Below are 14,465 nucleotides of genomic sequence, written 5' to 3' on the forward strand. Positions count from 1 at the left end.
TCAGTAGCTTCGGGATTTCTTCGCTGTATTCTCGCTTTTTGCTCGCAGGTTTCTCTCTAGAGCTCCCCCCACAGCTTCGGAATAGATATTTGACAACACTGTTGTAAAAACTCGTTGTTGATTCTCAGACACCAGAGGCTATAGATCAACGACATCAAAGCAGATGGGACATTCTTTAAAACGTCTTCTTCATTCGGGTTCGAACAGAGTGAGGGAGCGCAATAATGACAGCATTTTAGCAGATTTCTTTTGGCCGTAAAGCAATTGTTTACATCGCGAGACCTGATATCACGCGAGACTTCCTGACGCAGCGGCCGGCGGCCCGCCGGCTCAAAGTTGCAAGTGCGCATTTTCCGCTCACGGGCACCAGGGGGGTGCGAAACGACCACCATTCAACCCGAAATAAGTAATATAACCATTCCAATGACTCCGAAGCTGTTCAGTTAAGGTAAAAAAAGTTACTTAGTTCACCTTTAAAAAATGGTTAGCTTAGAGAATAACTGCCACTAAGATAAAGTTGTTTAGTGATTATTTGTTGTCGTAGAAATTTTAAACTGTATATTAAACTAACCATGTTTCTAACATCTAACCTTATTTAACATCTAACAATGGAACAGGATGTACTATGACGAAACCAATGGAAAACTTGTGACTTTGACTGTGTGTGTATCTATGTATAAATAACATAGTTTGGGAAATGAAACTAGACAGTCTGTTAGAATCTTGTGATTAACAAATTAAGTCATCATTAAAACAGAGTTTGCCAGTGACAGAGTTTAACCAATTGAACCAATCATATTAAAGGTGACATGTTAGTCTTATTTGTTTTCTCGATTCTATAAAAACTGTTGTATGTGTGTTTTATGGTGGGATTCTCAATGGAATTTGTCTGAGATCCTCCAGCCTTGAATCTTCTTGGGAGAGTTTCTCTGAGAACTGCTCGAAGACTCTCCTGGCCGTTAATAAAGGCATTTAGAGGACATTTGCTGATGTCTGTCTGTTAATTTCTGCTGCGCAGCAGGTCAGTTTAGGGAAGCAAGTTAGTTAGAAACTCGGCCAGTTGTCGACTGAAGACGCAAGAGCTAGAGTATAAAGGTTATTAAGTGTCGATTTGTAGACGCTCTGTGTCGATCAGTAGACGCAACAGATTTATTTATTAAGTGTCGATTTGTAGATGCTAGATAGTCGGGTTTAGGGAAAAAAATCCACTACATTGTCAACATGCCTTTGAATCAATAACGTATTACCTTCTTGCTAATTATCTGTCTGATTTCCCTGTAAAGTCAAAGGAAATAGATAAAAAAGGAAATGCAAAATTCAGTGCTGAAATACAATACAAATGAGAATAAAAGGAAGAAAGGTTCCAGGCCTTACAGACATCGCTATGCACTAAAATACTAAATATCGTAAAAACACAAAAAAAAAAAAAAAAAAAAAAAAAAAAAAATTTGCCTGAAATTATCAAAGCTTCTACAGACAAAATATTATATAGAACTGAGTGCAGATTTTATTTGTAGTTTTATATTACCTAGTAGTCCAGATGTAGATGGTTGGTTCTGGGTTACTGTCCACTACACACTTCAATTCTTTAGCATTTGTTGGACTGTCAGGAATTATAACCACTGACTCTGGAGGATCTAGGAAAAGAAATTAGGTAGCAAAAATGACAAACAGTACTGTGTGTGAAACTGAAACCTTTAGGGTTCATAGGCAGAAACATGGCAATTTAAGCCATAATTTTTAAGCGGTGGGTTACAGAGTAGGAATAAGCGCAAAGTTTTGAGAATAGTGAAGTTCTCAACTTAAATTAACAAGTGATGTTCCTCATGGCCGCATGGCACACACAAAACAAACACATCACAACCTGTGTAGTCTGATTCAAAATGACTCTTATGAGTTGGTTCTTTCATAGAATCATCCAAACGACTCAAACGTAGGAGTTTGCAAGTCTGACAAATCCTTTTCTGAATGAACTCACAGAATCCATCAGGACAGCTATTGAAAGGCTTATTTACTGAAATATAAGTTCATATTAATGCATCATTGCTTCATTACAGCCATTAGTATACTCTTATTTTCTGTGCCATGAAGAAAGCAAACATATGTTCACTCATGTTTTCGTTATGATTATCGTCATCCCCTATTTTTTTCTGCACATAAAACCCCAAACAGTTTAATATAGATAATTGCATTTAGAATGTGAAGTTTGTATTTTATATGAAAAGTATATAACAGTCTGTTACGCTGGTAAGTCCCGCCCCTTCCGCTAACCCCACTGACCTCTAGGTTGAAAAATCGTCAATGCAAGTGAATGTGAGAAAATAATTATTTTCTGGTCCCGTTTGAATTTTTCCATGAATGTGAACAAATGTTGTCTGTGAATTTTTCATATAATTTTTCGTGTTAGACGGTTAGACTTTGTGTGAGAGCACTTTGTGGACTACAACTCTTTGCTGCTTTCGACAGGAATCTGAAGACAGAACAGCCCATTTGGTTTGAATGGTGACATTTGGGTACAAAACACACAGGCATCTCGATCTGTCTCCATAGATTATCGCAGCATTAGCACCGTGATTTGACAAGTGGAGGGAAAATGTGTTATGGGGTGACGTCACATAGGCGACATGTAGTCTTTCTCGTTGCCTTTTCCACAACTGCTAGCCAAAGAATCATACAATATACTGTCAAACTCGTAACATGAAAAATTATATAAAAAATTCACAGACAACATATGTTCACATTCATGGCACAATTCAAACGGGACCAGAAAATAATTATTTTCTCACATAGGCCTACGCATTGACGATTTTTCAACCTAGAGGTCCACTTGGGGTTTTAGGGATGGGCAGAACTTACCAGCTCTATAAGTGTTTGTTGTTGTGCCTTTGTTTTTTTTCCCTCTCTCTCTTGTACACTGTCTATTTGCTCTCAGGTTCCTGTGATAGGCCGTCTCAGCTGTCTATCATCATCAGGGCGGCTCTTCGGCGTCCAATCGGCTGTCACCCCGCTGTTTTAAAAGACCTCCAGCGCGTCTCATTCGGCAGCAGTGTGTGTTTGTTCAGTGTCTTGAGTTGCGTACTTTGTATTAGTTTAATCCAGTTCCATTGTGTATGTGTGGTCTAACATTTATTTCCTTAGTGGTATTTTTGTGTTTTACGCCAATGTCTGAGTTTAATGGGCTTCGGGTCTATATGTGAAAAGAGAACAGGTCAGTATATCACGCGATATACATTGTGCCCGTAGTAATGTCAGATGTTAGACACACTAGGTAAGAAGTGTGCGCCACCCTTTGTATTTTTGTTTTCTTAGAGAAGGATCTTTAGGGCGTCGAATACGCTGAAGAATTCTGTTTATTTTTCACATTTTATTTTTATATTAAAATATACACTGCAAGTATTCTTTTCATGTTTCTTTCTGCTGTATCCCATTTACCAGCAATAATGTGATATCTGAATGTTACGTTCCATCTCCTAAACCTTTAAAGATCATAACACAGTCATTTGTATGCAAGCTGTTGGTTGATACTCCAAATACTTACAATGAATGTTTATTGTGTAGTTAATTACGAGGTCTTCTCTTAGGGTGTTGTGCTTCACCTCACACTGGATGTTCTTTTTATTTAAATGTTTGAATGGGACTCCAAGTAGGTAGGAAACAACAGTAATGGTCCCATTGGGGTGCACTGTATGGTTGGTTTCAGTCCTCAGAGAGTTTTCCAGATCTCCTAATCTCCACATCACTGCTGGAGCAGGCCAAGCATTAGAGGCAACACATGATGCCAATGTAGCCTCAAAACAACCAGTAACAGGCGCTTCCCCTTTCACATTAATCACAGGACGGGCTACATTTGAAATAGAAAAAAGATAATCATTAAATCATTCAACTGTAAAAACTAATTGACTATACTAACTAAAATAGCTTAGTCTGCTCTAGGTCTTCTCATAACTACTAAAAACATGTGAAATATAAATGTAACAATTTTTTCTAACACATAGAAGAAAGGCCCCGATATACTCACGGCAAAGTTCTTTTTCGTTCTTCGCTTAAGGGTAATGTGACCAGCGGTACACTGTTTTTGAACATCTGACCAACCACTGCTGAGAGCGTTTAGATAAATATGTAAATATGTGCTGTGTGCTTTCCTCTCAATAGCAAAAATAGACACACAATAAAATTTAGAAAACCGCACGCATTTTAATAAAGCATACAAAAAGCATCTGGTTGGCAACGTGGATATGTTTGCATGAGCTCTGCAATTCGGCACTCTAATAAAGTCACATCACATTAATTTATATTAATGCACTTTCGATAGATTACGTAAAATCAAGCAGCTTTACCGTATCAAATGAGAAAAAACACGTATGAGTGTCTTTTTTTTTTCATCAGAAGTACAACTTCATTTTCTACAATAAAGCAGTGTGTTCATGTTTTCACTCGCGGACGTCTGACCTCGACGGACTGATCAGGAGAAATAGAGCGGAAAAGATTGTCCATGTAAAAGAAGGCGGAGCCTCAGCGCACAACTATTACTTATTTGCTAGGCAGATAGTAGTACAAGTTTACCAGCCGTAGTGAACTTTTCCGTAAAGTCACATAAGTTCATTCAATTTCGCCTAAAGTATATTGGGGCCTTAACTCCCAAAACAAACTCCAAATGAACTCTGTTTCGCCTGATTTTGTTCAAAATTACGTCATATCAGTTCGTTCTTTGATTTTGCTTGAGGTATATCAGGGCCATAATTCTGTTATGTAAGCATGAACTATTTTTAAAAAATGTAGTTGTTTGGAAATCAAAACACAGAGATGTGCATATTTGTCATTGCTGTAAATCAGAGAAAAAATATGAACAAGCCATCATACCAAAAACTGTGGCATCGATGAACGTTTTAAATGCTCCACTAGGAAATAAGTTGAAAACGCATGTGTAGATCCCGTCATCTAGAAGCCTCATTCTGAGCAGCTGAATTGATCCATTTTTCTCTGCAACGTTTCCAATGAATTGTACTCTGTCCCCCAATCCATTTTGGTGTTCAGTTTTGCCATCTGGCCGAATGGCAAAGAAGATGTCCTCTTTAGGGTTTTCTCTTGTCTTTTTCATCCATATAATACGAGTTATACTTTCATCAGTCTCAGTCAGCTGACACAAAAAAGTGGCATTCTCTCCATAAATGACTGTTGTATCATGACCAATAACCTTTACACCTTTAACAGAAAAAAATGCACAAAGTACATGAATTAGCAAACACTGTACATAGAGATGTTCAGTTGGGCAAGTAGGATGAAGCAGAGCCGTTGGCAATGCCTAGTGACTCAGAGATCCTTTAATGACTTACTTTCTTCTGCAGAACAAGTTTTGGTTACTCTTGACTTCTATTTGAACAAATGTCCCAGGACATAAAAACAAATGTTCTACAAAATAAAGAAAGTCATTCAGGTTCGGAATGACAAGAGGTTGAGTAAATTATGACAGAACTTTTTGGGTGAGCTCATTAACAGCCACAGACACTCTTTCAGCATGGTCCTGCTGATAAAATTCCTTTAAGGTGTCATAAAACCCTAAAATACATTTGTTTAAGATGTTAACATACATATGTGCTCATACATTATTTTCAATACTAAGGGAAAAGTGGTTATTTATTATTATTTATTTTATTTTATTTTTTGCCATTTCATTCTTCTGGTTGAAGCAAAGTAAATTTTAAGTAAAGCTACAGAATGTGCACATTTTAGTGTAAACTCTGAATTGTGATTGGTACCAAGAAGCCATTAAGAACCATATTACATTGTTCTCCATAACATTCACAAGGATTGACTTCCAAATTATTTAGATCCGATAGCTACACTGCCTCATACACAAGAATAGTGGGAAATTAGATGAGTTTCTACCTTTTAGGGATACATAAGTTTAATGTCACTCGAAAAAGCAGATCATGGTGCATATCCTAAAAGAAGTGAGCAAGCTCAAGCTTTTTCAAGATCATATTTCATCTACTTCAGTGCTCCAAACATGAACCAGCACCATTTATAAGCTTTTATTCCATAGATATATTCAAATCATGAATCATGATGATTGATTATTCAAACAAACAGAAAACTGATGCTGGTTCCAGAAAATAAAGTACAGATTATCAAAACTATTTGATAATTTGATTTGTTATTTATAGTTTTAATAAATATATTTCTATCATGACAAATCTCTGAAGATTTTTAGCATGGTAATGGATATGACAATGTTAATGTTTTTGGTCTTGGCGGAATAGATCTGCTACACTGTTGATTATTGCTGTTGTAGATTATTGTACAGGGACTTGCAACTGTCAATACGCTGCTGTGAGCAAGTAAGACACACTGCTTCAGCACAAATAGCATATTTAAAATTACTTGTAGCAGATTTTTTTTTTTGCACTAATGTTACTTCACGCACAAGCTTCACAAAATGCTTACGTAGTGCTTCAAGATGCTTTCGTTACCACGTATGACATTTGGCTGGAAGTGATGGTTTATAGCAGGAACATCCAAATAGTTAAGACATAGATTTAAAACCATGTCAGTGGGCAGTCGATTATTCGTCAATACCTGCTCTCTCCTCATCTCCATCACTCTTTCTTTTTCTCTGTCTCCTTTCCTTATCCTGCACTGTCTCTTCCCCTCATATAGCGGAGCTTATTCAATTTACTGAAGGCTACATGTATCGTAGCCTATTAATTCTCAATATGTACACATTCATTATTAATCTTGTGCCTAATATGATGAAAACGGCTTTGTTAATGTTTCTTGTCCCCTCGCAATAACAGTAGGCCTAAACTAATTATTACATTACATGAATCACGTTATAGGCCTATTTTCAGTTCAAAATGGCGAAATTAGAATTAGAAGTATAATTTGCTGTTATGTGTGTTTGTCAGAGCCTGCAGTTGCTGTGTGATGCGCGTTCGCTGCGGGCGTATTGTGACGAGCTGGACGCGCTCCGAGAGAAGGCCGTTAAAATCGATTCCTTATTTTCGTTTTCGAAACTTGTGTTGGTTGGTCCGATCGATTGTGCAATCGATTTTCGAACGTAAAGTGACAGCCCTATTCTTCATCTTCAATGGCGCTTTTCCACTGCATAGTACGGTACGGCTCGGTTCGGTACGGCACGCTTTGGCGCTTTTCCACTGCATGGTACGCTACGGCTCGGTTCAGTACGGCTCACTTATGGCGCATTTCCACTGCATGGTACGGTACGGTACGGCTCGCTTCGGCTCGCTTTAAATGGTACCACCTCTGTTGAGGTTCCAAGCGTACCGTACCGATACTAAAATGTGACGTGCAAACACTGCAGATCACTGATTGGTCAGACAGAATCATCACTACCAGCGTCATTGTATTTACGACACGAGACACTAAACCCGCTAGATTTAAATAGCCAGTAGACAACAGCCAACGCTGTAGCGCCTGTTTTAAAAGTATTTGCTTCAAAAAAAGAGTATAAACTTTAAAAAAAGAAATGGCTGAATCGTGGTCAGTGGACGAGGTGCAGACGTTCCTCTCGTTGGTTGCCGAGGAGTGGATGGGGAAACACGGAATGAAAAATTTGTATTTAATATGATGATGTCATGGCAGTAGAGACGGCAACTATAACGATCAGTCCCACCCACTTTGAAGCGGTACTAACTGCAGTGGAAAAGCAACCGAGCTAAAACGAACCGAACCGTGCCGTACCGTGCCGAGTCGTACCACGCAGTGGAAAAGCAAAGCGAGCCGAACCGTTCCGCGCCGAGTCGAACCGTACCGAGCCGAACCGAGCCGTACCATGCAGTGGAAAAGCGCCACAATACAGATACAGATTCGGGCTACGGCCTACAAACGCTTACGTAGGCAAAATTTGTTTGACATTTCTAATCGTAAACACAGCCATGTTGAAGCCTGCAGTAATGTTTTTCATTGATGTTATGGCAGTCCACTCTGCTTATTGTTTTTCGAGAATGCTGCACTCCTGTTTGTCATTGTGCACAAAACTTCACGCCAATAAATCATCAGAAATATTGCTGACTTGTGCGCGTCTCAAGCGCCCTCCTTACGTTCGTCCCATAGACTGTAAAAAATAATGCCTGTTAGTTGTCCGTGGATTTGCCTATATTTGGCGTTTAAAATGGAAACGTCTTTAGACATGGAAAATCGATTTTACAATCGATTCAATGAACACTTGTGTCAAAAATCTAACAAGATTTTTCCACAAAAGTGACAGCCCTAATGAAGAACGCGCTGATTATAAAAAGACGGGGCGAAGCCTAAAGTCTGCCGCCGTTTTCATAGTTTTTTAACGGGGACTGAAGCGAACACGAATTAGTGTAGCCTACACTTAATCACAATTTTTTAGAGGGGCTAGGCAGAAGCCCCCCGAAAAAAGGGCCCAGTATGATCCCAGTCAAACACCATATAATGCTAATACATAAAATACAGGCCTATATTTTAATTGAAGGTACATCATAATAGCAATAGATTATGAGCTCAGATTAAATGTTTCCACCAGGTTATGATGAATAACGGAAAACTAATAAATAAAATAAAAACTGTATGATGTCTTTTTAGTAGCTACAAATCTAATCCATCTAGTCAAATCTTCGCTTAACAAATTGACAAAAACGTTTTAATATCCAAAAAAATATTCACAGATCACTGTTCTATCCAATAACAAATTGGGGGCGAGTTGCTATTCATGTTATACACTGTTAAAAAAATCCGTAAATTTAGGGGTCCCTTTACCGTGGATTTGCTACGGATTCGCTCCGTTTTGCGAAATACGGAAAGTTTGCTGTTGCGCAAGGCAGTATGGGTAGAATTTTCTCCCCCAGCCAGAATTTTCCGACGCCATTACACTCAGTGCGGTCAGTGCCAGCCTGAAGTTCTGCGAGTCAGATGGAAAGTTGGAAACAGGTTGGTTGTGTGTAATGAGAATAGGAATGGAGTGCCACCTCTCAAACAAAATATATTGAGTTAAACATGTTAAACACATGATAAGCACGTTTTCTGTTCATTTACGTCTGCATGGCGGGCGTTCTGTTCTCGATAGGCAGTTGGTAGTCGTGTGTGTTTCATGTCGACATCTGAATGTGTGCGTTTCGCGTAATTTTGAAGCGTGAGTGGACGTTTGCTGTTAGCTGCGTTAGCATTAGCCCGCCGCCTGCGCTTCGTAAGTACGTGTCTGTAAAATGAGCACTGTGCCGCTGTTCGTCCGACTGTACTGTCTTGTATTTCATTTTATTTTTTTAAACTGTTTTAATTATTCATGTTTCTTTTTATTATTTTAATTTCTTCTATGTAAAGCACTTTGAATTGCCATTGTGTATGAAATGTGCTATATAAATAAACTTGCCTTGCCTTGCCTACGTCAAAAGCCAATTTTTTGTTCCACCTCGTACATGAAATTTGGTCTCGACAGTCAGTTGGTAGCCGTGTGTGTTTCATGGTAACATTTGAATGTGTGCGTTTTGCGTTATTTTGAAGCGTGGGTGGACGACGGCCCGTTTGCCCAGCTAAAGTTAGCCAATAAGTTGGGCGTGTGTGTGTGTGTGTGTGTGTGTGTGTGTGTGTGTGTGTAAATTAGCCGCGTGTGTGTGTATTGTTATAGCTCGCTGTGTTACGTTACCATACAACTGAAAATGACAATAATTAAAAGGGGTGATGATTAAGTAGAATCAGATTTCCCCTGTGCATTATAAGACTTTCCATTCCCTAAAGTGAAAAAAGCAGTGAGGAAAACATTGCAGCCCAAAGAGAGTGGCCCATGCAGCCCAAAGCAGATTGCTTATTTGAAGGTATCTGAAAAGTGAATGTGCTTCACTGTGCTGATCTGAATTTATTGTTTTCATATTGATTCTGTTCTGATTCTGTCTATCCTTCACTTGGCAAATTCAATCTCTTAAACATGTTGACTTGTAACATTTGTGGCTTTAACGCCCGGTCTTCGACTGATTACTTGAAACACTGCCGAACACAAGGAAATAATAATAATGTATTTTTTTTATGTGGCCATAGGGATTGCAGAAGGAAGCTTAACACATACAGTAGCCTTGCTGTGCATATGTCACGAGCACATGTAGACAGTAGGAGCACACAAACATGGAACCGCAATGTGTCTGTACAGTTAAAGTGCTCGTTTAATTTTTGCAGCAGTGAATATGCTGATCTTAAAACTTTAAAGTGTCATTTGAGTGGTCACATAGATGAGGGTTTGACTGTAACATGTCCCTTTGATGGATGTTCTAAGACATTCAATGTAAAGTCATCCTTTTTAACGCATATTTCCAGATACCATAACGGGTGGGATGTTACCAAGATAGCCCCAGTTCATATATGTGAACTAACAGAACGGTCTTTCCAAGGTGAGGGATCACATGTAGAACCAGTAGAACTTGAAGAACAAGAAAGTTGTAACATTGATGCAGAACAAAGTGATAATTTCTGCAGTGATCAAGTGAAAGACAACTTCACAGAGAGTCTTGCTCAGTTTTACTTGGGTTTACAGGCAAAATATTTGGTCCCAGCCTCCACAATAACAGAAATAGCAAATGAAATGAGAACTATAAGTGATATTCAACAGGAATATACTGTGGATGCACTAGCCCGTGAACTGGGGCAGTATGGTGTTCCAAAGGAGACTGTAACATCTCTTGGGAATAGTGTATACGAGCAGAGCCCTATGCACAAGGCATTACATGAAAAGGGTCATTTAACTACGCAACACAAGAGGCTGAAATATTACAAGTCACACTATGACTATGTTGAACCTGTTGAAGTCTTTCTTGGACGCAATCGCAGTGGCCAGAAGAGGCACTATCATTACATCCTAATACTGGAAACCCTCAAAGTAATTCTGAAACAGCAAGGTTTAGATCAGCACAGTCCTAGTTCAAATTCTGAAGATGATGTACTCTGTGATGTCACTGATGGGTGGGCCATCAAATCCAATGCCATGTTTTCCTCAGACCCAGACAGTTTAAAGGTAATGCTCTTTCAGGATGCTTTTGAGGTGGCTAATCCACTCGGATCTGCCAAGACAAAGCATAAAGTATTGGCTGTCTACTTCACACTTGGAAATTTTCATCCACACCAACGATCAACTGTTGATCAGATACAGTTGGCATTACTCTGTGTAGAGAAAGATTGCAAATACTTTGGAATGGATAAGATTTCCAATAAGCTAGTGTCAGACTTGTGTGAGCTGGAGGAAAGGGGCATATCTTTCAATGGAAAGATATATAAAGGCAATGTTGCGTGCATAATGGGAGATAATCTGGGCTCCCACATGATTGGTGGCTTTACAGAAAATTTCAGCACAGCTCAATATTTCTGCAGATACTGTTTGGCAACAAAAAGTGAATTTCAGTCGAACCCTCTCACAGTTTTCACTCATAGAAATCCAGCTGATCATAATGAGACTGTGCGGTTTCTGGAAAGTAACAATGAAGTACACACTCATCACGGTGTTAAATGTGACAGTGTTTTCAACAAACTGTCCAACTTTCATGTGTGTCAGCCAGGCTTACCAGCTTGTTTAGCTCATGATCTGTTTGAGGGGGTAGTAGATTATGATTTGGCATTGTTTTTGCAGTTCTTAATCAGAACACAAAAGTGGTTCAGTTATGAGGTTCTTAATGAAAGAATCAAATCATTTCCTGGTGAAAGCAGCGACAAGCTAAACACTATTCCCACTACAGGAGCAAGGCTTGGAGGGCATGCAGCCCAAAACAGGTGGCTTTTGAGATTCTTGCCTGTTTTGGTGACACAATTGAAGATGCTGATAATGAAGTATGGGGATTGGTACTACTTCTGAGGGAGCTTGTTGAATTTGTCTGTGCACCTCGGCTCTCAGAGTCGCAGATTGCTTTCATGAAGGGACTTGTAACAATAACGACTCGGGGTAAATGTGAATTAGCTCAAGAATATAGGGAATTTTGGCAATATTAATATTTATGACTCATGGTCATAATTCATAAGTCGCATGTACATTTATTTTATCAATTATCGAGATTACCTTGTTCTGTACTGTCTGATCATTACAGTTAAGAAGGGGGTATCTCTTTTCAAACTCCAAGAAAGTTTTATCTTCTGGCCGCGAATATCAAACTTTCTGAGTTTATGAATTAAAACTACTCAAGGTAGTCAATATCGAGCTTGTAGCTTAGATCTTTTACAATTTCATTGACTTTATAAGGTGGGTTTTCAAACACAGAGACAATTAAAAGTATACATGGGTTTATTAATAAAATAATACGCGTGCGCGTGTCCGGCTGGTTTGCGTCTAGCTTCGTCTTCTGGGTCGTTTCGCAAGACGATGTAAAGGCTCACTTGAATTTAATGTTACCGGAAAATAAGGTTCATCTCCCGGGATGGGAGAGGTTTACAGTCTTTGTTGCAAAGGACGCAGCTACGACTCGAACATGTGCTCGCTCGATGGAGAAGGCCAGGGCCTCCTCCAGATGTTCCTTTGGAGAAGCGCTGCGCCGAGGAAGAGGGTCCAGAGAAGTTGGATGAGTTGAGTTGGAAGAGATGAGAGAGCGAGTTACTGAAGGTCTGGACTTTTATCAGTGTCTAATGTGCCGTCCCCTCCTTCAGCTGTCGAGATTTTTCGAGCGGGAAGATTCCTTTGTCCGGTTAGACACGCCCACTCGAATGAGTCATGATTGACTTTAACTTGAGAGGATTTTCTCCAGACATATGAACTTATAAAACAATGCGCATCACTGAATTCTGCTATCGGAATTCAACTCCGCCAGCTGGAGAGGCAGAGCCGATCAGCCCTATACGCACACTACGCAAGGTGCGTAGGGCCCCGCAAATTACTCAAGGCCCCGCCTCCCCTCGTGTCAAAGCGCGTCAATCAATGTTTACAATATCGATGACAAAATGAAGCGGAACTATCCTTCTGGTCACGAAAAGAGAGAGAAAAAAACACCATGAGAGTTAATTGCGGCAACAGTTATCAGGTAGACTTGTGTGCTCTCCTCTCAAAGTTTGATGTCAGCAAAGAACAGTAGGCTAAAGTTAAGTTGATGTGAGTTGATTTATTATGCTTAATAAACGACAAAGGACAACGGTGTTTGTTTATAAACTGCAGCTCGGAAAAGATAACCGCGTCACGCGTTCATATGCGCGTGCATGAAATGAAACGTGCACTTTCCAGCAGAAACATCTGTCGGGATTATAGTTTTAAAACAAGACGATGATTATCTAGTCGCTCAGTCAAGGTTTAGTTACAACTCTGCACTAATGCAATAATGAAAGCCATGTATTGACATTGACTATTGATAGGCTCCATTGAATTTAAAATGTTGATTGGCTGGAGATTCTGGTCAATATGGATGCACATCCCTCAGTAAATAATAACCATCAAGTATCAATAATTACTTTTATCATTTAAAACACAGTGACATGCTATGGTGCCATTTTAGCTTTTATTCATTCACAGGATATGCATTTTTGATATCAATAATTCAATTTGTACTATTTAAAATGTGAATTCTTGATATTAAGAATGAACTTTTTACTAGTAACAATGTCTTCTGATATCAGGAATTACATTTTCACTAGAACTAGTTAAAGGAGGGATTGTAGTGGGAACACTGGGGTGTCAGGTGTGACTGTGTGGCAATGGCTAATGGTTCATGGCTCATGGGTCAGGTATGAGGGCCCCTAAACAGAATTTTGCTTAGGGCCCCAGGGAGGTAAGGATCGGCTCTGTGGAGAGGATTACAGAGATATCAAAAATAGAATATAGGCTTTGTAGCCATGCAAAGATACATTATTATGCATTTGTATAGGCACTAGCAGTCCTATTTAATGTTACAAATAGGACATATGCTTTCCTATGGTTTGCACACACCTCTTAACACACAAATATATATATTTAGTACATTTAAGAGTGACTTTATGGGTAAAAGTCCTTTTCTGTAGGGGGTTTCTGTTTCAAAGTCCAGAGTGTGTTTGTGTGTGTGGGTGTTGGAATGTTGCGACCCTGTTATCTCATGCATAGGGCTGGCTGATCTTGGTGGTCAAATTTTATGACCTGCCAATGAGCTCGGGTTACGGGATGCGATTCTACTGGGAGAACATTCTTCAAAAATACATTTCAGATCCAAACACTCGAAGATCATAACTATATGATCAAAACAACATTAATCACACATACATACAGGAAGTTCAGATACAAGTCTGAGTTACACACATTTAAAAGAATGTTAAGTTACACACAACGGATGTTTGTGTGTGTGTGTGTGTGTGTATGTGTGTGTGTGTCATGAGACTGTAAAAGTCACAGGGAGTCCATGCTGAAATGGGGGTTTTAGAGGGGATTCTAAGAAAACAGGGTTTCCTTATGTGACTCAAATGTCCCTCGGGGGAGCCACAAAGATGCAATTTTGACCGTTCAAGCAGACTTGGAGACGCCATGAACAACTCGTTGTCTGTTTGGAGATCAGGATTTA

At 39.4% G+C, this 14,465-nt stretch overlaps 2 protein-coding genes across 4 annotated transcripts in view; both read right to left on the bottom strand.

Moving 5' to 3' along the window:
- LOC309503164 (uncharacterized protein) overlaps positions 1-14,465 on the bottom strand; it is a 111,120-nt gene that overhangs the window by 56,303 nt on the left and 40,352 nt on the right. The window lies entirely within an intron of this gene.
- LOC309503132 (nectin-3-like) overlaps positions 1-14,465 on the bottom strand; it is a 45,586-nt gene that overhangs the window by 16,766 nt on the left and 14,355 nt on the right. For all 3 annotated transcript variants that reach the window (XM_082175835.1, XM_082175836.1, XM_082175837.1), the window contains exons 2-4: positions 4,861-5,202; positions 3,539-3,841; positions 1,529-1,637 (exon numbers count right to left, since the gene is read on the bottom strand). In XM_082175835.1, the coding sequence (XP_082031961.1) occupies positions 1,529-1,637; positions 3,539-3,841; positions 4,861-5,202 (754 nt within the window). The remainder of the gene's footprint in view (positions 1-1,528; positions 1,638-3,538; positions 3,842-4,860; positions 5,203-14,465) is intronic.

Source organism: Leuciscus leuciscus (assembly GCF_965113295.1).
Source record: "Leuciscus leuciscus genome assembly, chromosome: 7".
In the NCBI taxonomy this organism is placed as follows: Eukaryota; Metazoa; Chordata; class Actinopteri; order Cypriniformes; family Leuciscidae; genus Leuciscus; species Leuciscus leuciscus.